This window comes from Salmo salar, chromosome ssa21, assembly GCF_905237065.1.
Source record: "Salmo salar chromosome ssa21, Ssal_v3.1, whole genome shotgun sequence".
In the NCBI taxonomy this organism is placed as follows: domain Eukaryota; kingdom Metazoa; phylum Chordata; class Actinopteri; order Salmoniformes; family Salmonidae; genus Salmo; species Salmo salar.
This window is the reverse complement of record NC_059462.1, coordinates 22,843,555-22,868,425: the sequence shown is the minus strand read 5'-3', so window position 1 is coordinate 22,868,425 and position 24,871 is coordinate 22,843,555. Positions and strand designations below refer to the sequence as shown.

The window sequence follows — 24,871 nt, the reverse complement described above, 5'->3', positions numbered from 1 at the left end:
TGTATAGGTCATTTATAGGAAATGGTTTGTATGATGTCTTCTATTCTCTCGTTGTGTTGTCTGTAGTTGATCACAGCCAAGCTGACCCAGGTGAGTGCCAACATGCCGTCCAGCCCAGACAGCTCCTCGGACTCTTCCACCGGCTCACCTGGTAACCACGGCAACCACTTCAGCGACGGGCCCAACCCAGAGGTGGAGAGCTGTCTCCCTGGAGTGGTGAGCGACACACACACACACAAACTTCCCCGGAGTGGCGCATCACCTCTCACCTCATCAGGAAGGGTGCCTAGCTCTCTCGGTCCTTGCGTAGAAAATAATTCAAAATGTTGCCCTTGCCTAGGAAAGCATCAAGCTAGTAGGAAAAACTCTTATCTCATGCATGAATGCAGATGAGTAAATGGAACAATGTTAACCCCTTGTCTGTTCGCTCCTCTCTCTCCAGATCATGTCTCTCCACCTGCGCTACATATCTTTCCTGTGGCAGGTAGCGGACCTGGGCTGTAGCATTAACATGCCACTGTTACGAGATGGCGCCAGGGTACTCATGAAGCTAATGCCTCCAGGTACTCACTCTCTCTGTCACTCACTCACTTTATAGGGGTAATCTGGAATTGCTACATCCATTTTTAGACTTTAAAATTAGTGGTATACCATTCATTTTTTTAAATATAAATGCCTCGTGGGTATAGTTCAGAACACAAAATATAAGGTTGTAATTGTAAAATAAAATGGTTTATAGCATCGAAACATACATGTGGGATGTGTAAATGGCCTGTTGATTGGGTTTGTGTAGATAACAGTACCGTGGAGATCCTGCGTGCCGTGTGTCTGGACCATGCCAAGCTGGGAGAGAACAGCCTCAGCCCCACACTGGACTCGCGCTTCTTTGGCCCCTCGCCATCACAAGTCCTCTACCTCATAGAAGTGGGTCTCATCTTGTGTGTGATCACTGCTGACTATCTCATCATTACCGTACTGGGTGGTGTATGCTTTGCTCTCTGTTGACCACTTCCACTCTGTGAGTTTGTAAACCTCTCTTCCCCCTCCCTTCCTCAGGTGGTGTATGCCCTACTCATGCCAGCCAGCGCCACGTTGGGGGAGGATGCCAGCGACTTCCAGTACAACTTCCTGAAGAGTGGTGGGCTGCCTCTTGTACTGAGCATGCTCACACGGAACAACTTCCTGCCTTCGGCCGACATGGAGACACGGCGAGGGGCATACCTCAACGCTCTGAAGATCGCCAAGCTGCTGCTCACCGCCGTGGGGTTCGGACACGTTAAAGCTGTGGCCGAGGCATGCCAGCCCAATGCTGAGGGGACCATACCAGTCTCACCGGTTAGTTGGTTAGACGCACACAAGCGCGTGCACACTGAGACATGCACACTCACACACAGAAACGCGTGCATGCCAAGTCGAACTAGGATTGTGATGGCCATGTTAATGCTAACATCCTCTCTCCCGTTCTTCAGATCAACCAGGCCACTCATGACCAAGCCCTGGTCCTCCAGAGTGCCCTGCAGAACATCCCCAACCCTGCCTCAGAGTGTATGCTCCGCAATGTAGCTATACGCCTGGCTCAGCAGATCTCTGACGAGGTGAGAGGGAGGGAGAGAAACGGGGAGGGAGGAGCTAGCGAGAGAGGAAAGAGAACTTGTGAATTAAAGAAGTGGGGAGAGATGGGGTAGAAGGACAGACTGTACGTATGCAACTATGTTGATGCCTGTGACATCATCTACTTTAATTGAACTGTTCCCTCCCTCCTTTTCCCCCTCGTCTCCTCCAGAACTTCTTCCAGGCATCCAAATACATCCCAGACATCTGTGTGATCCGGGCGGTGCAGAAGATAGTGTGGGCGTCGGGCTGTGGCACCATACAGCTAGTCTTTAGCTCCAACGAAGAGATCAGCAAGATCTACGAGAAGGTACGCCTGGCTGCTTATCCTTTGATCATCAGTCCATGGGTTGATTATCTCCTTTATTTTGGTTTCAGTCTTAGGAGACTGTGCAGATCCGTTGCTCTATAGTGGGGTGTTGTGTAGGCCGCTGCACTCATTGATTTTCCTTGTATTAATAGTTCACAATTGTTTGTTTGTTAGTTTATTTTGTACCTTGATTAGGCTAGTGTGTATTGTTTATCCTATACAGTCACAGATCTGTTTTTGTGTGTGTTGAGCGTCTGTTTAATGTCTGTCGTTCTGTGTCTCTCTGTGGTGCTTGCCGAAGGGACTTATTGGTTAATTGCGTGCACCTGCTTCCTGAAATACAGAGAAGTGTGTGTTTATAAAGTCACAGCGGTGTGTGTGTGTGTGTGTGTGTGTTCTCCCCTGCTACAGACGAATGCGGCTAAGGAGCCGGACGGGGAGGATGAGCAGGTGTGTTGTGAGGCCCTGGAGATCATGACTCTGTGTTTCTCCCTGCTGCCTACCGCTCTGGACACACTCAGCAAGGAGAAGGCCTGGCAGACCTTCATCATAGACCTGCTAATGCACTGTCACAGCAAGTATGTACACCCTGCCGTGTGTGTTTGCCTGTCTATCAGCATCAGATGTGCACTTGACTGTAAGTCGCTCTGGAGAAGAGTCTTCTAAATGGCGTCTGCTGAATAACCGAAATGTAGATGTGTTCGACTGGAAGAGCAGCCTGCCACACCTCAAGGCTGGTTGCTGCTGGTGTACCACAGTGGTCTCTGTGTTGTAACTGCTTCTTATAGTGGATGAGCATGTGGGATGGTCTGTGTCTATGGTAATGGTAATATCTGTCCCCAGGTCAGTTGGTAGATTGGTGGATTAGTTTGTCTGTAGTATAATTGTCTTCTGATCTGTTTCCAGGTCAGTTCGTCAGATGGCCCAGGAGCAGTTCTTCCTCATGGCCACCAGGTGTTGCATGGGCCATCGACCCCTTCTCTTCTTCATCACCCTCCTCTTCACTGTGCTGGGGGTACGTATCAGCACCTCTCTCTACACTGTGCTGGGGGTACGTATCAGCACCTCTCTCTTAACTGTGCTGGGGGTACGTATCAGCACCTCTCTTCACTGTGCTGGGGGTACGTATCAGCACCTCTCTCTTCACTGTGCTGGGGGTACGTATCAGCACCTCCTCTTCACTGTGCTGGGGGTACGTATCAGCACCTCCTCTTCACTGTGCTGGGGGTACGTATCAGCACCTCCTCTTCACTGTGCTGGGGGTACTATCAGCACCTCCTCTTCGCTGTACTGGGGGTACGTATCAGCACCTCCTCTTCGCTGGGGGTACGTATCAGCACCTCCTCTTCGCTGGGGGTACGTATCAGCACCTCCTCTTCACTGTGCTGGGGGTACGTATCAGCACCTCTCTTCACTGTGCTGGGGGTACGTATCAGCACCTCTCTCTTCGCTGTGCTGGGGGTACGTATCAGCCTCTCCTCTTCGCTGTGCTGGGGTACGTATCAGCACCTCTCTTCGCTGTGCTGGGGGTACGTATCAGCACCTCTCTTCGCTGTGCTGGGGGTACGTATCAGCACCTCTCTTCGCTGTGCTGGGGGTACGTATCAGCACCTCTCTCTTCGCTGTGCTGGGGGTACGTATCAGCACCACTCTCTTCGCTGTGCTGGGGGTACGTATCAGCACCTCCTCTTCGCTGTGCTGGGGGTACGTATCAGCACCTCTCTTCACTGTGCTGGGGGTACGTATCAGCACCTCTCTTCACTGTGCTGGGGGTACGTATCAGCACCTCCTCTTCACTGTGCTGGGGGTACGTATCAGCACCTCCTCTTCACTGTGCTGGGGGTACTATCAGCACCTCCTCTTCGCTGTACTGGGGGTACGTATCAGCACCTCCTCTTCACTGTGCTGGGGGTACGTATCAGCACCTCTCTTCACTGTGCTGGGGGTACGTATCAGCACCTCTCTTCACTGTGCTGGGGGTACGTATCAGCACCTCTCTTCCCTGTGCTGGGGGTACGTATCAGCACCTCCTCTTCGCTGTGCTGGGGGTACGTATCAGCACCTCCTCTTCGCTGTGCTGGGGGTACTATCAGCACCTCTCTTCACTGTGCTGGGGGTACGTATCAGCACCTCTCTCTTCACTGTGCTGGGGGTACGTATCAGCACCTCTCTCTTCACTGTGCTGGGGGTACGTATCAGCACCTCTCTCTTCACTGTGCTGGGGGTACGTATCAGCACCTCTCTTCACTGTGCTGGGGGTACGTATCAGCACCTCTCTTCACTGTGCTGGGGGTACGTATCAGCACCTCTCTTCACTGTGCTGGGGGTACGTATCAGCACCTCTCTCTTCACTGTGCTGGGGGTACGTATCAGCACCTCTCTCTTCACTGTGCTGGGGGTACGTATCAGCACCTCCTCTTCGCTGTGCTGGGGGTACGTATCAGCACCTCCTCTTCACTGTGCTGGGGGTACGTATCAGGACCTCTCTCATCCATGAGTGCTTTGGGGTTTTACATTACATTCACTGCAATCATAGCCCTATTCAAATACATTGAACTTGCACTCTTACTGCCTGCCTTCGTTTAAGTTCTCACTGATCTCCCAAATCAGAATAAGCTAAGGTTGTATTATATCATAGCTTTCAGCTATCCAGCCAGGAGAGAGCAGTGATCACTTCAAGGAAGGAGATGGTACGCATATACTGTATAAAGTAGGCAGTGTTAAGTAAGCTGTCAACTGGTTTTCATGGCTTTTCAACAGCTTTTTTTAAACATTCCCTATAAAGTATTCCAACATTGATCTCTTGCTGCTCCAGGTAATATAGTACTAATGTGAATGTACATACTCTCTGTGTGTTCCAGAGCACCGCTAAGGAGCGGGCCAAGCATGCTGGGGACTACTTCACCCTGCTCAGGCACCTCCTGAACTACGCCTACAACAGCAACATCAACCTGCCCAACGCAGAGGTGCTGCTCAACAATGAAATCGACTGGCTCAAGAGGATTAGGGTATGACCATGTTTCATCCAGATATTGTGTCATGAATAATGCCCCTGAGCTTTGTGTTGAGTTAATTGCAGCTCATGGCAGAGGTTCTAGTCCTTGGTCAGAGCTAGGGCTGTTGCGGTGACCGTATTACCTCCACACCGGCAGTCATGAGTCATGAAGGCAGTCAAATTCCAGGTGACCATTTAGTCAAGGTAACTGGGCTTCTCCAAGATCTGATGCTGCTGATGGTCATTAGTAGCCTACCAAACTTGCTGACTGCCTGGTACTCAGCACTCTATTGTCCCTCTAATCACTGACATCAATGCAAATGTCATTGAAAATCAAATCAAACTCTTCATGAGAGCACATGAGCCCATGTTGCGCAACATTTCTATAGGCTATGCAATTGCGTGAGAAAACAGAGTGATGGTCTCTGTTAAAAAGAGGATCCCATCAGCTTTCTATAGGATAGGCCTACTATATTGCTTCTCTTTACAACAGGAGTATAGCCTACATGGCTGGCATGAAAATGAATCACGGGTAAAGCATCCTCCATTCGCTATTTAAATGCATAGGTGACGTGTTTGCATGATAATGGTCCATTCTAAATCAAAACAAATTTCACACATACATTTTCTACATTGTAGAATAATAGTGAAAACATCAAAACTATGAAATAACACATGGAATCATGCAGTAATCAAAATAGATTTGAGATTCTTCAAAGTAGCCACCCTTTGCCTTGATGATAGCTTTGCACATCTTGGAATAATAGTGAACTTCTGTAGCCTAGCCCATTGGCCTATATTTTAATTTTGAATTTTACCTTTTATTTAACTAGGCAAGTCAGTTAAGAACAACTTCTTATTTTCAATGACGGCCTAGGAACAGTGGGTTAACTGCCTTGTTCAGGGGCAGAACGGCAGATTTTTACCTTGTCAGCTCGAAGGATTCGATCTTGAAACCTTTCGGTTACAAGTCCAACGCTCTCACCACTAGGCTACCTGCCACCCCAAAATGTATATGTTTTAAGTGGCCAAATAACTTCTTAAAATTTAAGCGCTTTACAAGGGGCATACATAAGCAGCGTGTGAGTTTCAAGTTTGGGGATAATTGCATTTGTGGTCACTTTTGATAATGGTGTTTTCCCGCTAATGGAACATTCACACTTATAGCCTACTGCAGTGTGCGCGTTGCTGTGCTTATAATGTGAAAAAATTGCCTAATAGTTTATCAACATTTTAAGCTAAACGTTCTGATCTATTGCGTCAGCCTCACTGTGTAAAAAAGTGTTTTTGATGCTAGTGGTTGTATTCATTTGGGATCTATCGCAACCCACAACTGTCCCAGACTGGGATATTTATTTCTTGCACAGAATAGAATAGTTCAACTTTTGTACTATGGGGATCGTAGATTGACATAGGCTAGTGTTTTTGCTGTTCGTTAGGCCAACTCATCTTGTTGGCTGACGAAAAGTAAATGTGGACAGTTCTTCTGATATCTTCCATATGCGCCTCTGAATTGGATAAGGACGCGTGCAGTTGCGTCCCCGAAGTGTCTTTCTTCACTTGTAGCCTGTGAGAAAGACCAGATTAGGTGATGAAGTGCGCAGCACTCAGAGAGAAGGGCACAACGGTCACTGGCCACAAAAGGCATGGATTTTGTTAGGGTGCATTACGGCCAAACAAAGGGGATGCCGCCAGGAAATTCATTACTAAGTGCTTGTCAAATTGTGAATGAGAGACTGATGAAGTGTGTACAGCCGGCGCAAAAAACCCGAAAGCAGAGCTCATGCCTTTCAAGAGACTTTTTTCAAATCATCATTAGCGTCGCATCATGCAGCCTTACAATGTATTAAAAATCTAAATATAGGCCAACGTTTGTAGAGCAATTAAAGTTACATTAACTTTAAATTAAGCATACTGGAGTACCTATTTCTTTGTTAACCACTCAACACAGAATAGCCAAATGTGCGCACTCCCTCAAATCTTTTGGAGAAAATATCCTTACTATTTGATTCAGCTTTGTTCAATTGTATTCTTCTTACTATAAAATAATGTAATCTAACCAAATCTTGTCTGGTAAATGAACTAGTGTAGCCCACAGCCATATGGCAAAGCCAGCTCAGGCCCTAACATAAGGACAACTCAGAGTAGCCTATTCTGTTTTTCTGAAATAGACTACATTTTCTTCATATCATGTTTCTTTAGACCTGTCTATAAAATATATAATGGATTTATTGTGAAGGTGTAAGCTTTATTACATGGATTTAATATACTTTTACATATAAATGTATATGTTTCAAATGTCTGCATCAGTAGCTTGTAAGCTATGTATGGAAGCCAGGAGATGCAAAATGTGTATGTTAATTCACGGTCAATTACCGTGAGACCGACCGTTATTTGCTTGACAATCACCTGCTGATGAAATTTCGTGACTGCCACAGTCCTAGCCAGAGCTAGGTTGTATTCATTAGGACACACCGTAGCAAGATGTTAATCAACGGGAGGGGGAGGGGAATCAAGCAAGCACTTGTTATTGGACAAGTCCATGTAGTCCTTTTCTGTTGTGTACTGTTCGGTGCTTAATGAATAGGGCCCTGGTTTTTAATACTGTGTGTGTGTGTGTGTGTCCCAGGATGAGGTAAAGAGGACAGGGGAGACGGGCGTAGAGGAAACCATCCTGGAGGGTCACATCGGGATCACCAAGGAGCTGCTGGCCTTCCAGACATCAGAGAAGAAGTACTACATCGGCTGTGAGAAGGGAGGGGCCAACCTCATCAAGGTAGGATGGCGTCCATTTTGTATTGAATTTAATCTTTTTACTTATTCACCGACCTTAGTGGGGCCCGCAGGCCAAACTTGGCCCTCGACAACATTTGATTTGGCCCACCAGAAGCTTCTAGAATGATCTTATGTGGTAATAAATATTTTACATTTTAGCAGTGACCTTCATATCTGTATGTGGCTGTAATAAATGTGCCGCAAGCAGTAAATGTTACTTTCTTACCCTGTATTAACTCTCGCTCTCCCTCCCCCTCTGTTCAGGAGTTGATAGATGACTTCATTTTCCCAGCATCGAATGTGTACCTGCAGTACATGAAGAGTGGGGAGTTCCCCACGGAGCAAGCCATCCCTGTCTGTAGCAGCCCCGCCTCTATCAACGCAGGCTTCGAGCTGCTGGTGGCGCTGGCGGTGGGCTGTGTCCGGAATCTAAAGCAGATGGTCGACACGCTCACTGACATGTACTACCTAGGTAGGAGCTCTAAGAGGAAAACTACACAGATTTATTTGTGTTCTCCATTAACTTTCACTGATCAATGTTTGTACCTCAGAAAGCCAGAAATACTATTACTTACTCTTGATCTGTATCTCATCATTACATTAGTCTTTCTTCTCAATTTATGTTGGGGCAATCACATCCCTGCAACTCTATGCTTACGTTTAGTGATACAGTCTAAAATGATAAGAACTCACTCCCTGGTTTACTTCCCTTTAGGTTTTGAGGCACAGAACCTACGCACCTGTGTTATTGTGTATGGCCAATTGATATCCCCCTCATATCCCAGGTTGTGAGGCTCTGACAGAGTGGGAGTATCTCCCCCCGGTGGGACCGAGGCCCACTAAAGGCTTTGTGGGACTGAAGAACGCCGGGGCCACCTGCTACATGAACTCAGTCATCCAGCAGCTCTACATGATCCCGCCCATACGCAATGGCATTCTGGCCATCGAGGGCACCGGCACCGATGTGGACGATGACATGTCCGGTGATGAGAAGCAGGAGAACGAGGTAATGCAGTAGAGAGCAGTATCGAGAAACTAATTTAGAATGATATTATTTCATGATATCCAGTTGGTAGTTAGTCTTGTCCCGTTGCTGCAGCTCCCGTTACGGACACGGGAGAGGCGAAGGTTGAGAGCCATGCGTCCTCTGAAACAACCCCGACAAGCTGCACTGCTTTATGACACACTGCTCGCTTAACCTGGAAGCCAGCCGCACCAATGTGTCGGAGGAAACACCGTACAGCTGGCGACCGAAGTCAGCGTGCATGCGCCCGGCCCGCCACAAGGAGTCGCTAGAGCACGATGGGACAAGGACATCCCAGCCGGCCAAACCCTCCCCTAACCCGAACGGCTCTGGGGCAATTGTGAACCACCTCATGGGTGTCTCGGTCGTGGCCGGCTGCGACACAGCCCGGGATCGAACCGGGTTTTTAGTGATGCCTCTAGCACTGCGATGCAGTGCCTTAGACTGCTGCACCACTCTGGAGGCCATGGAATTTAGAATTTTCTGAAAGCAAATACTAGGGTTTAGTCATATGGTGATGTTGCGTTTGCTGGTTAATCCATGTTTTGTTAAAATCAGATTTAATTGGTCACACACACATTTGTCAGATGTTATTGTGGGTGTAGTGAAATATGTTCCTAGCGCCAACAGTGCAGGAGTATCTAACAATTCACAACAATATACACATCTCAAAGTAAAATAATGAAATTAAGAAATATATGTGAGCTGATCAAGTACTTGGAGGTTGCTCTAAAGCGGAAAGGTGGAATAAACGATTCAGGAGCAGGTTTTCTTAATTGAACAAAGTTCTGTATTGAGGTCATTTTTCCTTTTCAAACACTCCAACACAATCAAGGATGATATCCCAAGGAAAACAAAAATCTTCTTCTTCACAAGAACAAGGAACACAAGGTGAGTATCTTTAAACTATATCAATCACGGGTGCGTCACCGCCTTCACAATCCTTCCTTGGAGAGCTCCCTTCGGGTGGTCGTCCGGATCCGTGGTGACCATTCCCATGAGATGGTGTGTCCCTTTCTTCTCCCTTCGGAAAGGTACGACCTCTCCTCTGTAGAAGCGAACAGTCTTTTCTTTCACCCCTCTCTGCCGGTTCCCTCCTCTCTCTTGTAGCGGAAAGAGAATATTTCATTAGTACCTTCAGCTGTGCTTAATTGCCTCTGATCACCTTGACTGCCATGCCACCCTGGGCTACTGTCTGTGGGAGCAGCCTGCCCTCTGGTGGTCCTTCCACATACCTCCCCCCTCAGGACCGGACTGAGCGCGTCGGGACAGCACATCCGCATTCCCGTTCCTTGATCCATGGAAAGAGAACCATTGTAAAGCAAGAAACCATCTGGCTATTCTGTTATTGTTTCTCTTACCGGCCATCAACGTGAGGGGAGCATGGTCAGTAATGAGGGCAAACCTACGCCCGAGTAGGTAGTACCGGAGATAATCAAGGGCCCACTTAATACTACCATAGAGAAAGAGGCCCTAGCCATATCTCTTCCCGATCACTGAGCTTCCTACTTATAAAGAGAATAGGCCTCTCTGCTTTGCCTTCACCCTGAGCTAGGACGGCTCCTAGCCCCTTATCTGAGGCTTCTACCTGCGCAATGAACTCTTGGGAGAAGTCAGGAGCATGCAGGACGGGATCAGAGGACAGGCTCTCTTTTAGCAACTGGAAGGTGTCTAACGTCTCGTACTTCCACGCTACACGGTTTTCCAGGTTTTTCTTGGTGAGGTTGGCAATACCCAGGGATGAAACGACGATAATATCCCGTTATCACCAAGAAGGCTCGAACGTCCCGCTTCGTCTGGGGCCGCGGCCAGTTCCGAATGGCCCTGGTCTTTTGTGCCTGTGGACGTATTTTTCCGTTCCCCACGGTGTATTCCGCCTCGGACAGACCCAGGCAGCATTTTTTGGAATTGGCCGTCAGCCCTGTAGCCTCCAGACTCACGAGCACTGACCGTAGTCGCAGGAGGTGGCTATCCCAGTCCTCGCTGTGGATGACCACATCGTCTCTGTACGCCGCCGTGTACTCTTGATGTGGCCGTAGAATGGCATCCATGAGGAGTTGAAAAGTTGCCGCAGCCCCATTCAGTAAGAAGGGCATCCTCACATAATGAAAAAGCCCCTCCGGTGTGGCGAAGGCAGTCTTTGGGCGGTCCTCCTGAGCCACTGGCACTTGCCAATATCCCTTCGTCAAATCCAGGGTGGTGATGAACTTGGCCTTTCCTAAGCGCTCCAAGAGTTCATCCACGCGGGGCATGGGATACGCGTCGAATGTAGAGATGGCGTTTACACCCCTAAAGTTGTTGCAGAGCCTCATACTGCCGTCCGGTTTGGGGACCATGACTATGGGACTGGACCACTCACACGTAGATGGCTCGATCACCCTCATCCTTAGCATCTCCCTTACCTCGTTCTTTGCTATGACTCTGCGGGCCTCAGGAATCCCGTAAGGCCAGATATGCACCTTCTTGCCGGGTTCAGTGTGGATATGATGACACAGAACATCTGTTTGTCCTGTTAACCTCTATGGGCTAGGTGGGACGCTTGCGTCCCACCTACTCAACAGCCAGTTGAATCCTGTGGCGCGTTATTCAAATACCTTAGATATGATATTACTTCAATTTTAAAAAAATATGACTATTTTACACCATTTTAAAGATAAGACTCTCGTTAATCTAACCACACTGTCCGATTTCAAAAAGGCTTTACAACGAAAGCAAAACATTAGATTATGTCAGCAGAGTACCCAGCCAGAAATAATCAGACACCCATTTTTCAAGCTAGCATATAATGTCACATAAACCCAAACCACAGCTAAATGTAGCACTAACCTTTGATGATCTTCATCAGATGACAACCCTAGGACATTATGTTATACAATACATGCATGTTTTGTTCAATCAAGTTCATATTTATATCAAAAACCAGCTTTTTACATTAGCATGTGACTAGCATGTGACTAGCATTCCCACCGAACACTGCCGGTGAATTTACTAAATTACTCACGATAAACGTTCACAAAAAGCATAACAATTATTTAAAGAATTATAGATCCAGAACTCCTCTATGCACTCGATATGTCCGATTTTAAAATAGCTTTTCGGTGAAAGCACATTTTGCAATATTCTCAGTAGATAGCCCGGCATCACAGGGCTAGCTATTTAGACACCCAGCAGGTTTAGCACTCATCAAAGTCAGATTTACTATAAGAAAAATGTTATTACCTTTGTTGTCTTCGTCAGAATGCACTCCCAGGACTTCTACTTCAATAACAAATGTTGGTTTGGTCCAAAATAATCCATCGTTATATCCAAACAGCGGCGTTTTGTTCGTGCGTTCTAGACACTATCCTAAAGGCTAAATAAGGGTGACGAGCATGGCGCAATTCGTGACAAAAGAATTCTAAATATTCCATTACCGTACTTCGAAGCATGTCAACCGCTGTTTAAAATCAATTTTTATGCCATTTTTCTCATAAAAAGCGATAATATTCCGACCGGGAATCTGCGTTTAGATAAACAGACAAAGGAAAAGAAAGCATTCGGTCGAAGCGGGCACGCGCCTAAGCCCATAGTACTCTGAGTGGCCACTTGCTAAAAGCGATAAAGTGTTTCAGCCAGAGCCTGCCTCGATATCGTTCAACTTTTTCCCGGGCTCTGAGACCCTATGGAAGACGTAGGAAGTGTCACGTTATTGCACAGATCCTGAGTCTTCAATAAAAAGAGCCAAGATGAAACACTACTTCTCAGACAGGCCACTTCCTGCTTGAAATCTTCTCAGGTTTTGGCCTGCCATAGGAGTTCTGTTATACTCACAGACACCATTCAAACAGTTTTAGAAACTTTAGGGTGTTTTCTATCCAAAGCCAATAATTAAATGCATATTCTAGTTACTGGGCAGGAGTAGTAACCAGATTAAATCGGGTACGTTTTTTATCCAGCCGTGTCAATACTGCCCCCTAGCCCTAACAGGTTAAGGGCGAGAATACCCTGCCGAATTGCATAATCAGCTGCTCTGGCAGGAGAGTTCGGCCACGGCGCACCTGTAGCAGGGCCTCCTCTTTTTTCCTTGTCCTCCACGGCCATCAAAGCCACACCCTCCTCTCTCCCATGGTACTTCTTAACCTCTTGGGGCTAGGTGGGACGCTAGCGTGCCACCTGTGGTGCACTCCATCAACAGCAGGTGCATTTCAAGAGCGGCAAATTTGAATCCAAATAAATGTCAAAATTCAAATTTTTCAAAAATACAACTATGTTACACCATTTGAAAGATAAACATCTCCTTAATCTAACCACGTTTTACGATTTCAAAAAGGTTTTACGGCGAAAGCATAAATTTAGAGTATGTTAGGACAGTACATTTACAAGAGTTGTGTGTAATGTTTTGTCAAGTCAAAGACAGGGTCACCAAAACCATAAAACCAGCTAAAATGATACACTAACCTTTTACAATCTCCATCAGATGACACTCCTAGGACATTATGTTAGACAATGCATGCATTTTTAGTTCTATCAAGTTCATATTTATATACAAAAACAGCGTTTTACTATGGCATTGATGTTGAGGAAATCGTTTCCCTCCAATAACCGGCAGTCAAGTCAGCGTCACAAATTAAATAATTAAAATTAGAAAACATTGGTAAAATATTATATTGTCATTTAAAGAATTATAGATTTACATCTTTTGAACGCAATCAACTTGCCAGATTTAAAAATAACCTTACTGGGAAATCACACTTTGCAATAATCTGAGCACTGTGCCCAGAAAAATACGCGTTGCGATACAGACTAGACGTCATGTTGGGGAGATCTAAAATCGAAAATACTATGTAAATAATCCATTACCTTTGATTCTCTTCATCAGATGTCACTTCCAGGTATCACAGGTCCATAACGAATGTAGTTTTGTTCAAAAAAGCTCATCATTTATGTCCAAAAATCTCCGTCTCGTTAGCACATGATGTAAGCCAGCCGGACTTCTCGTCATGAACGAGGGGAAAAAATATATTTCCGTTCGTTCAAACATGTCAAAGCGTTGTATAGCATAAATCATTAGGGCCTTTTTTAACCAGAACATGAATAATATTCAAGGTGGACGAATGCATAGCCTTTTATAACGTATTGGAACGAGGGTACCCAACATGAAGTAGCGCGCCAGGTGTCTAATGGGACATCACCGTTCCATGGCTCTTGTTCGGTCAGATCTCCCTCCAGAAGACTCAAAACACTTTGTAAAGGCTGGTGACATCTAGTGGAAGCAATAGGAAGTGCCAAAATATTCCTAAACCCCTGTGTTTTTCAATGGGATAGGTTTAAAGTCAATACAACACATCAGGTATCCACTTCCTGTCAGAAAATGTCTCAGGGTTTTGCCTGCCAAATGAGTTCTGTTATACTCACAGACACCATTCAAACAGTTTTGGAAACTTTAGAGTGTTTTCTATCCATATATAATAAGTATATGCATATTCTAGTTACTGGGTAGGATTAGTAACCAGATTAAATCGGGTACATTTTTTTTATCCAGACGTGCAAATGCTGCCCCCTAGACCCAACAGGTTAAGCAGGTTGATATGATCGAGTTGGACCTTCTTCCTCCTGTCCGGTTGCTTGATGAGGTAATTGACCAGTGATACCCTTTCCGTTACCTCGTAGGGCCCCTCCACTGCGCCAGCAAGCTGTGTTTGGCCGTGGGCACGAGTACCATCACTTTCTCTCCCACGGTGAACTCCCTGGGTGTCGCTGACTTATCGTAGGCCCGGCCTACGATTTGAGTTCGTTGCGCCTTATTCAAATGCTACTTTATTATGGGTCAGACTGCCGACAGGCAGTCCCTCATCAGGGTAACATGTTCTATCGTCGACCGGAACGGGCATGGTTAGATCCTCTCAGGTCTCCTTGGCTAAGTCGAGGATCCCTCGACATGGCCTGCCATAGAGCAATTCGAAGGGGGAGAACCTAGTGGACGCCTGGGGTACTTCTCGCAGGGCAAACATTAAGTTGGGCAGAAGCATGTCCCAGTTTTTCCTGTCTCTGGACACCACTCTTCTCAACATGCTGTTAATCATTTTGTTCAGGCGTTCGCACAAACCGTCTGTCTGCGGGTGGAATATGCTGGTGCGTATCTGTTACACTTGGTATAACCGACAAGTCCTTCATCAACCGGGATATAAACGGGTCCCCTGGTCGGTTTGGATCATCTTGGGAAGGCCCACCCGGGAGAACAGCATGAACAATTCCTTGGCGATTCCCTTTGATGACATGTTGCGAAGGGGTATGGCCTCTGGGAACTTGGTAGCGTAATCTACGACAACCAGGATGTACTCGTGTCCTCTGGCGGATTTCAGGAGGGGTCCCATGAGATCCATAGCTATGCATTCGAAGGGAGTCTCTATAATGGGGAGAGGAATCAAAGGATTACGCAGTTGGGGCCGTACGCTGACATTGATCACACGTCTTACAATACCTGGCCACATCTCGGGTAACACGGGCCCAATAGAACCTCTGCATGATTCTGTCAATTGTTTTGTCCCGTGCCAGGTGTCCTCCTAGGACGTGGGAATGGGATAGCTGTAGGGCAGTATCTCTGTATGGTCTAGGCACCATTAGTAATTCCTGTTTATCACCCCTTCATTGCACGACCCAATTCCTGGAATAGCTGTCTGAGGTGTTGGGTCTGTATTTCTTCCTCTGCACCAGAGGCCGAGGCTACGTTTCCTTGTAGGGCTACTACCTCGGGCTTGGACTTGGTCTTTTTATTCCTCTGCTTTCCTGCCCCCCTCCGGTGGCCCGGCTCTTGGCGTGTGACTGAGAGACCTAATCCCCTTTGTCCGATGCGTAACGTCATCTGCCGAAGCTTCCTATATAGGGGACAGTCTCTCCCGATCAATACTGGCACCTTCAGCTGGGGTACTTTCCCCGCCCTGACTGTACACCTTCCTTTCGGGGTGATAATGGACAGACTCACAGTGGGGTAATAGTGGGTGTCTCCATGGACACAGGACACGGCTACTTTGCTCTAAAGCGGAAAGGTGGAATAAACGAGTCAGGAGCAGGTAATTTTTCCTTCTCAAACACTCCAACACAATCAAGGATGGTATCCCAAGGAAAACATAAATCATCGCCTTCACAAGAACAAGGAACACAAGGTGAGTATCTTTAAACTATAACATAAATCACGGGTGTGTCACCGCCTTCACAATCCTTCCTTGGAGATCTCCCTTCGGGTGGTCGTCCGGATCCGTGGTGACCATTCCCAAGAGATGGTGTGTCCCCTTCTCCTTTCCCGAAATGTACGTCCTCTCCTCTGTAGAAGCAAACACTCTTTTCTTTCTCCCCTCTCTGGCGGTTCCCTCTTCTCTTGTAGGGGAAAGATAATATCTCATTAGTACCGTCAGCTGTGCTTAATTACCTCTGATCACCTTGACACACATGCCGGACTGGGCTACTGTCCATATGAGCAGCCTGCCCTCTGGTGGTCCTTCCACGTGTGTGTGTGTGTGTGTGTGTGTGTGTGTGTGTGTGTGTGTGTGTGTGTGTGTGTGTGTGTGTGTGTGTGTGTGTGTGTGTGTGTGTGTGTGTGTGTGTTACACACACACAGTTGAAGTCGGAAGTTTGCATACACTTAGGTTGGAGTCATTAAAACACATTTTTTAACCACTCCACAAATTTCTTGTTAACAAACTATAGTTTGGGCAAGTCGGTTAGGACATCTACTTTGTGCACGACACAAGTAATGTTTCCAACAATTGTTTACAGACAGATTATTTCACTTATAATTCACTGTATCACAATTCCAGTGGGTCAGAAGTTTACATACACTGAGTTGACTGTGCCTTTAAACAGCTTGGAAAATTCCAGAAAATGATGTCATGGCTTTAGAAGCTTCTGATAGGCTAATTGACATCATTTGAGTCAATTGGAGGTGTACCTGTGGATGTATTTCAAGGCCTACCTTCAAACTCAGTGCTTCTTTGCTTGACATCATGGGAACATCAAAAGAAATCAGCCAAGACCTCAGAAAAACAATTGTAGACCTCCACAAGTCTGGTTCATCCTTGGGAGCAATTTCCAAACACCTGAAGGGACCACGTTCATCTGTACAAACTATAGTACGCAAGTATAAACACCATGGGACCATGCAGCCATCATACCGCTCAGGAAGGAGATACGTTCTGTCTCCTAGAGGTGAATGTACTTTGGTGCGAAAAGTGCAAATCAAGCCCAGAACAACAGCAAAGGACCTTGTGAAGATGCTTGATAAAACAGGTACAAAAGTATCTATATCCACAGTAAAACGAGTCCTATATCGACATAACCTGAAAGGCCGCTCAGCAAGGAAGAAGCCACTGCTCCAAAGCCGCCATAAGAAAGCCAGACTATGGTTTGCAACTGCACATGGGGACAAAGATCTTACTTTTTGGAGAAATGTCCTCTGGTCTGATGAAACAAAAATAGAACTGTTTGGCCATAATGACCATCGTTATGTTTGGAGGAAAAAGGGGGAGGCTTGCAAGCCGAAGAACACCATCCCAACCGTGAAGCACGTGGGTGGCAGCAGCATGTTGTGGGGGTGCTTTGCTGCAGGAGGGACTGGTGCACTTCACAAAATAGATGGCATCATGAGGATAGAAAATTATGTGGATATATTGAAGCAACATCTCAAGACATCAGTCAGGAAGTCCAAAAAAAAAGTCTAGTGACAGTGACTTCAGAGCAGGGTACTGGGTGGAGGCTGGCTATTGATAACTATTTAAGTCTGATGGCCTTGAGATAGAAGCTGTTTTTCAGTCTCTTTGTCCCGGCGTTGATGCACCTGTACTGACTGCGCCTTCTGGATGATAGTGGGGTGAACAGGTCGTGGTGTTGGTGGTTGATCTTTTTGGACTTCCTGTGACATTGGGTGCTGTCGGTGTCCTGTAGCGCAGGCAGTGAGCTCCCGATGATGCGTTTGGCAGACAGCACCACCCTTTGGAGAGCCCTGCGGTTGCCGGCGGTGCAGTTGCCGTACTAGGCGGTGATACAGGCCGACAGGATGCTCTCAATAATGCATCTGTAAAAGTTTGTGAGGGTCATAGCGGCCAAGCCGAATTTCTTCAGGCTCCTGAGGTTGACGAGGCGCTGTCGCGCCTTCTTCACCACAGTCAGTGTGGGTGGACCATTTCAGATTGTCAGTGATGTGTACGCCGAGGAACTTAAAACTTTCCACCTTCTCCACTGCTGTCTCGTCGATGTGGATAGGGGGGTGCTCCCTCTGCTGTTTCCTGAAGTCCACGATCAGCTCCTTTTTGTTGATGTTGAGGGAGAGATTATTTTCCTGGCACCACTCCGCCAGGGCCCTCACCACCTCCCTGTAAGCTGACTCATTGTTGTTTGTAATCAGGTCTACTACTGTTGTGTTGTCTGCAAACTTGATGATTGAGTTTGAGGTGTGCGTGGCCACGCAGTCATGGGTGAACAGGGAGTAGAGGAGGGGGCTAAGCACGTACCCTTGTGGGGCCCCAGTGTTGAGGATCAACGAAGTGGAGGTGTTGTTTCCTACCTTCACCACCTGGGGACGGCCCATCAGGAAGTCCAGGACCCAGTTGCACAGGGCGGGTTTCAGGCCCAGAGCTTAATGATGAGCTTGGAGGGTATTATGGTGTTGAAGGCTGAGCTGTAGTTCCATTGATAGCTGCAGTTGATATTAGCTCCTTAGCTGAGACACTTTTATGGCACTGAAGATGTGGGGTGTTGGGTAACAGAGTGTGTGGTTTAAAACGTGTTCCATTGTGTGTCCTAATGTCCAGGACCCAGTTTAACCCTGTGTGTCCATCTGCCCCTACAGAGTAATGTGGACCCGCGAGATGAGGTGTTCAACTACCACCACCAGTTTGATGACAAGCCATCGCTCAGTAAGTCAGAGGACAGGAAGGAGTACAACATCGGGGTGCTGCGCCACCTGCAGGTCATCTTTGGCCACCTGGCCTCCTCCAGACTGCAGTACTACATACCGAGAGGCTTCTGGAAACAGTTCAGGTCAGTGGAGGGAAGAGAATGATTACCTGGAAAAACCAGATGGGTCCAACATACCAGTATTTTAAAGGCCCAATGCAGCTGTGTTTATCTCAATATCAAATAATTCTGGGTAACAATTAAGTGCCTTACTGTGATTTTTTTTTTCCAATCAAAATGGTCAAAAATAAACAAACGTACACTATACAGTGCATTCGGAAATTATTCAGACCCTTTCACTTTTTCCGCATTTTGTTACGTTACAGCCTTATTCTAAAATTGATTAAGTCGTTTTTTTCCCTCATCAATCTACACACAATACCCCATAATGATTAAGCAAAACAGGTTTTTAGGATTTTCACTTTTAGATAAGTTTTCAGATCCTTTACTGTAGCTTGGCACACCTGTATTTGGGGAGTTTCTCCCATTCTCTGCAGATCCTCTCAAGCTCTGTTAGGTTGGATGTGGGGCGTCGCTACACAGCTATTTTTAGGTCTCCAGAGATGTTAGATCGGGTTCAAGTCCGGGCTCTGGCTAGGCCGCTCAAGGACATTCGGAGACTTGTCTCAAAGCCACTCCTGCGTTGTCTTTGCTGTGTGTTTAGGGTCATTGTCCTGTTGGAAGGTGAACCGTCGCCCCAGACTGAGGTCCTGAGTGCTCTGGAGCAGGTTTTCATCAAGGATCTCTCTGTACTTTGTTCCGTTTGTCTTTCCCTCGATCCTGACTAGTCTCCCAGTCCCTGCCACTGAAAAACATCCCCACAGCATGATGCTGCCACCACCATGTCTCACCGTAGGGATGGTGCCAGGTTTCGTCCAGACGTTACACTTGGCATTCAGGCCAAAGAGATCAATTTTGGTTTCATCAGACCAGACAATCTTGTTTTGCCTTTTGGCAAACTCCAAGCAGGCTGTCGTGCCTTTTACTGAGGAGTGGCTTCTGTCTGGCCACTCTACCATAAAGGCCTGATTGGTGGAGTGCTGCAGAGATGGTTGTCCTTCTGGAAGGTTCTCCCATCACCACAGAGGAACTCTGGAGCTCTGTCAGAGTGACCATCGGGTTCTTGGTCACTTCCCTGACCAAGGCCCTTCTCCCTCGATTGCTCAGTTTGGCCTGGCGGCCAGCTCTAGGAAGAGTCTTGGTGGTTCCAAACTTCTTCCATTTAAGAATGATGGAGGCCACTGTGTTCATGGGGACCTTCAATGCTGCAGAAATGTTTTGGTACCCTTCCCCAGATCTGTGACTCGACAAGATCCAGTCTCGGAACTCTAGAACTCTACGGACAATTCCTTCGACCTCATGACTTGGTTTTTGCTCTGACATGTACTGTCAACGGTGGGACCTTATATAGATAGGTGTGTGCCTTTCCAAATCATATTCGATCAATTGAATTTACCACAGGTTGAACGCCATTCAAGTTGTAGAAACATTTCAAGGATGATCAGTGGAAACAGGATGCAGCTGAGCTCAATTTTGAGTCTCACAGCAAAGGGTCTGAATAGTTCTGTTTTTGTTTCAAAAAAATGAGCAATGTCTAAAAGCCTGTTTTTGCTTTGCCATTATGGGGTATTGTGGTGAGGAAACACTTAATTTAGTCAATTTTAAGTAAGGCTGTACCTAACAAAATGTGGAAAAAGTCAAGGGCTCTGATGACTTTCCGAATGCACTGTGTGGGGCGTACAGCAATCTAAGCTCTGTCGATTTTGCTGCGAAGAGAGAATCACGAGATCATTTGTTCTGGTATGGCCCCTATGTAGTTTGGTCACAGTTTCAGGAATGGTTAAAAAAAAACAACACAAAATTCACTTAAAATGTACCTTAAAAATAGCAGCATTGGGCGATTTGAAAAGCTATAGTCAGTCAATAATATAAACTTGTAGGAAAGGTTTTCATCTTTAGCTCAAAATCTGTGGTATACCATTAGAAAGGTTAAACATTTATGTAAAATATCACAACACAATTGAAAGATACATAATACATGGAAACCAAATGGGTGTGGTCTATGGTGATATTTGGGATGGGCTGAGGGGTGGGATTGAAGAGCTCATGTTCAGTCATGTGTTATTGTTATGTGATTGCTGTATATAAAAGTACAATGTATGTAAAATATATATGTAAATTGTGATACTGTATGTAGAATTTATGTATATGTAGCAAAAAAGTTGTCAAACTATGTGTCCTCCAAAGAGGGGGTGGTTGATGTAAAAAAAAAAATATATAATTGAATGACATCGGTGTGCATCGTGTGATTTTTAACCAATTATGAAGAGGCGTTTCATTAAAAACACTTACCTTCCTCTCTTTTTTACTACAGAAAATAGAAACACACCATTTACACATTTTGATGTTGGGGTGGTGCTGTGTAGATTGTGAATATGAAGTAGAATATTTTTGTTGTTGTTGATTCCCTTCAAATACTTTGCAATACTTGAACTACTCTCAATTTAGATTGCCTTGTACAATGGAACCAGTGCTATAGTCCCAGAAGTGCTACTTCACCTTTCATCCCTTCTAACCTCATCATCCCCTCCTATAGGTTATGGGGTGAGCCGGTGAACCTGCGAGAGCAGCATGATGCCCTGGAGTTCTTCAACTCTCTAGTGGACAGTCTGGACGAGGCTCTGAAAGCCCTGGGTCACCCAGCCATGCTCAGTAAGGTGCTGGGGGGATCCTTTGCTGACCAGAAGATCTGCCAGGGGTGCCCACATAGGTAACTCACACACCGCCATAGGAACAGATCTAAGATCAGTAATATCTTGGCAATTCACAACCTCAACCATTATGGGGGAGAATGTGAAACTGACTTGAGATCTGATCTAGGGGCAACATGGACCAATGATTATTGTTCACGCATCTCAGGGTAATTGATTTGAACATGTCCATTTCTACAGAGAGAGATATTTGTTTGTAGTGGTTATATGAGGCTGCTTTAGTGTTTTGACATGTTCTAGCATAGCATGTCTTTGTCTCTACCTACGTCACAACCTTATCTGCTTCAATAAAATACAAAGTGGTAGCTAGCAAGATGGAGATCAGAGGTTATGATTAAGGTATACTTACATTTAACGCCCCCACAAACCACGCCTTCAGTAATTTCCCAGTGTGCCTTGCATTTTTCAATTGCATTATGGCGTTACCCCCATGACAATATTTGTTAGTGACAGAGACATTGTTGAAGTCTTTCATTTTCAGTCCTATGGCCTTCACCAAGTGAATATTTGCATGAAAATCCGTCACCAATTGGATGGAAACCCAGCTTGTGGAACCAGACCCTAGTCACTGCTGTTGCCTAGAGTCGGGTTTATGAGACTATACAGTGTTGGTTGAAATGAATGTGGATATTGTGTGTGCTACAGGTATGAGTGTGAGGAGTCGTTCACCACTCTGAATGTAGACATCAGGAACCACCAGAACCTGTTGGACTCTATGGAGCAGTACGTCAAAGGAGACCTGCTGGAGGGTGCTAACGCATACCACTGTGAGAAGTGCAACAAGAAGGTGAGAATAACGGTTTTCTTATCAGATCTTACAATTGAAATGGACCAATAGCCCTTTTTCCTAACTAGCTACATTCCTATAGGCTTTCCAGGGTTGTAGCGAAAGCCTGCTTGCCCAGTAGGTCTCCGGGAGGAGGGTTAGCTTAGGCCCCCTGACCAGAAGGCTAGTAGCAGTAACGTGTTGGTCGTCTCCACCCCCACCCTCCAGGTGGACACAGTGAAGCGGCTGCTGATCAAGAAGCTTCCCCCAGTGCTAGCCATCCAGCTGAAGAGGTTTGACTACGACTGGGAGAGGGAGTGTGCCATCAAGTTCAACGACTACTTTGAGTTCCCCAGGGAGCTGGACATGGAGCCCTACACAGTAGCCGGGGTGGCCAAGCTGGAGGGGGACGACGTCAACCCAGAGAACCAGGTTAGGGATGGCATGAAGATGACCCAGATTATTACGTTGTGTGTAGAAATATGGAGTAAATGTCTATTTTAATGATTTTAATGATTTCATAATGTTGTAGTTGTTGTTCTCATTTCAACTATCTGAAATGTTAGAAATATTTTATGTAAATTAATTCAGATGGGATCACATTTAAAGGGACAATTCACTCCAAAAAATCTGTATCAGATGTCTTCATACCTCACTTTGGAGTGAACTGTCCCTTTAAACGAACCAATTACGTGGTTCACTTCAACATCAATTATTGTGTCCTGCCCTCAGGTGATCCAACAGAACGAGCCCTCTGAACCAGAGCCCCCAGGCAGCTCCAAGTACCGCCTGGTTGGGGTGCTGGTCCACTCAGGCCAGGCCAGCGGCGGACACTACTACTCCTACATCACACAGAGGAATGTGGGTGGGGCAGACGGCGAGCGGAACCGCTGGTACAAGTTTGACGACGGCGACGTGACGGAGTGCAAGATGGACGACGAGGAGGAGATGAAGAACCAGTGCTTCGGAGGGGAGTACATGGGCGAGGTGTTTGACCACATGATGAAGAGGATGTCGTACCGGCGTCAGAAGCGCTGGTGGAACGCCTACATCCTCTTCTACGAGCGGATGGACTCACTGGACAAGGACAGCGAGCTGGTCAAATACATTCAGGAGCTGACCATCTCGTCCTCGTCCAACAACAAGCCGCCGCACCAGGTCAAGATGCCCGGTGTTATCGAGTGCAGTGTGCGCAAGCAGAACGTGCAGTTCATGCACAATCGTATGCAGTACAGCCTGGAGTATTTCCAGTTTGTTAAGAAACTTCTGACCTGTAACAGTGTCTATTTAAACCCTCCGCCAGGTAAGTGGAACACACACATACACACACACAGGCTTCAGAATACCTCCTTTTGAGTTTTAGAGCTCTTCTCGGGGCGGGTGTTGATGCTACTCTGAGGTTTTGTTTGTCTCCTTTGTTCTCCCCTGTTATTTCCCCTGCTAATGTGTACAACCCAAGAAGTGAGATTGCTATTACTGTGATTTGCCTTTTTCATTTGTGCACTGTGAATGGCCCAACCTCTCACCTTAGTACCATAACAAGGCTTTTTATCACTGTAATAGCGACATGACTTTTGCTTTAATAGCATATACTTTCATTCCTTTCAATATTTAAAAAGATGAGAAAGACCCCCTCGTTTTAATCTTACGACTGGTAACACTGTATTGGAGATGTATACAACTTCACCACCCCCTTAGAGAGTTGTATGGAGAGGGAGAGTGTAGGATGGCAGAGCTGAACGTAACATTGGCTGACTGTAAACTGCTGCAGTTTCCTCTGCCTTCTGCATTATTAATGCAGCCAGCCAGGCCGCAGTGTACTGCTGTCTGTCTGTCTGTTGCACGACAGGCACAGGGAAATGAACTGACTACTGCAGGGTTAGCCATCAGTGTAAAGCACTTGGTTGGGATGAAATGCTTCAGCTCATCAAGTATGTATGTGGGTGGAGGAGGGGGAGGTTTGTTAGGATGTGTTTGTTTCTTTTTAGTGTCTTGTGTGCAAATGGACAACTGTTGTCGTCAATGTCCCCAATTTCAGCCTCTCATTTAGGAGTAAGCAGCAAATTGGGTCATACGGCTCTATTTGAACAGTGATGAGATTCTCGGATTCGGCTCCAGTAACTGACTCACACATTAACTTTGAAATTTAAATATCTCGCTCTGAGAAGCTCAGAAATAGTCTCTTGTGGAATATTACTCAATACCAACTTAATCCTTCACTAATTTGCATTTAGAGAAGAAACATGAATTTTCTTTCCTTTTTTCATTGAATGTTAATTTGTGACTGAAGTCTGAAGCGATGTTTATGTTGTTTGGTTGAATCAGGACAGGACCATCTACTGCCTGATGCGGAGGAGATGGCTATGATTAGTGTTCAGCTGGCTGCTAAGTTCCTCTTCAGCACTGGGTTCCACACCAAGAAAGTAGTGAGGGGGCCCGCCAGTGACTGGTGAGTACTGTCTCACCTTTCAACTTTGACCTGTGTTCAGATGTTGACCTGAGTGAAGGATCTTTGTTTTGTTATTCTTTGTTTTCTTATTCCTTTCTATCCCTGTCTCATCAGTCTCCCCTTTCTCCTCCTCGCTCTTTATCTCCACTCTCCCTTGCATCATTCTCTCCCCTTCTGAAACTATCCCTGCTTCCTCCATCCATTGACGCATCCCCCTCTCCTCTCCCCTTTCTCTAACCACAT

At 46.4% G+C, this 24,871-nt stretch overlaps 1 protein-coding gene across 10 annotated transcripts in view; it reads left to right on the top strand.

Annotated features, from left to right (window-relative positions):
• The window catches only part of LOC106581949 (probable ubiquitin carboxyl-terminal hydrolase FAF-X), a 90,578-nt gene that overhangs the window by 46,583 nt on the left and 19,124 nt on the right, over positions 1-24,871 (top strand). For all 10 annotated transcript variants that reach the window (XM_045704550.1, XM_014164512.2, XM_014164509.2 and 7 more), the window contains 18 exons: positions 67-216; positions 443-563; positions 794-924; positions 1,057-1,335; positions 1,470-1,595; positions 1,784-1,921; positions 2,333-2,499; positions 2,828-2,936; positions 4,783-4,929; positions 7,546-7,692; positions 7,956-8,163; positions 8,477-8,697; positions 18,536-18,726; positions 21,239-21,412; positions 22,059-22,200; positions 22,408-22,611; positions 22,912-23,482; positions 24,505-24,628. In XM_045704550.1, the coding sequence (XP_045560506.1) occupies positions 67-216; positions 443-563; positions 794-924; positions 1,057-1,335; positions 1,470-1,595; positions 1,784-1,921; positions 2,333-2,499; positions 2,828-2,936; positions 4,783-4,929; positions 7,546-7,692; positions 7,956-8,163; positions 8,477-8,697; positions 18,536-18,726; positions 21,239-21,412; positions 22,059-22,200; positions 22,408-22,611; positions 22,912-23,482; positions 24,505-24,628 (3,350 nt within the window). The remainder of the gene's footprint in view (positions 1-66; positions 217-442; positions 564-793; positions 925-1,056; positions 1,336-1,469; positions 1,596-1,783; positions 1,922-2,332; positions 2,500-2,827; positions 2,937-4,782; positions 4,930-7,545; positions 7,693-7,955; positions 8,164-8,476; positions 8,698-18,535; positions 18,727-21,238; positions 21,413-22,058; positions 22,201-22,407; positions 22,612-22,911; positions 23,483-24,504; positions 24,629-24,871) is intronic.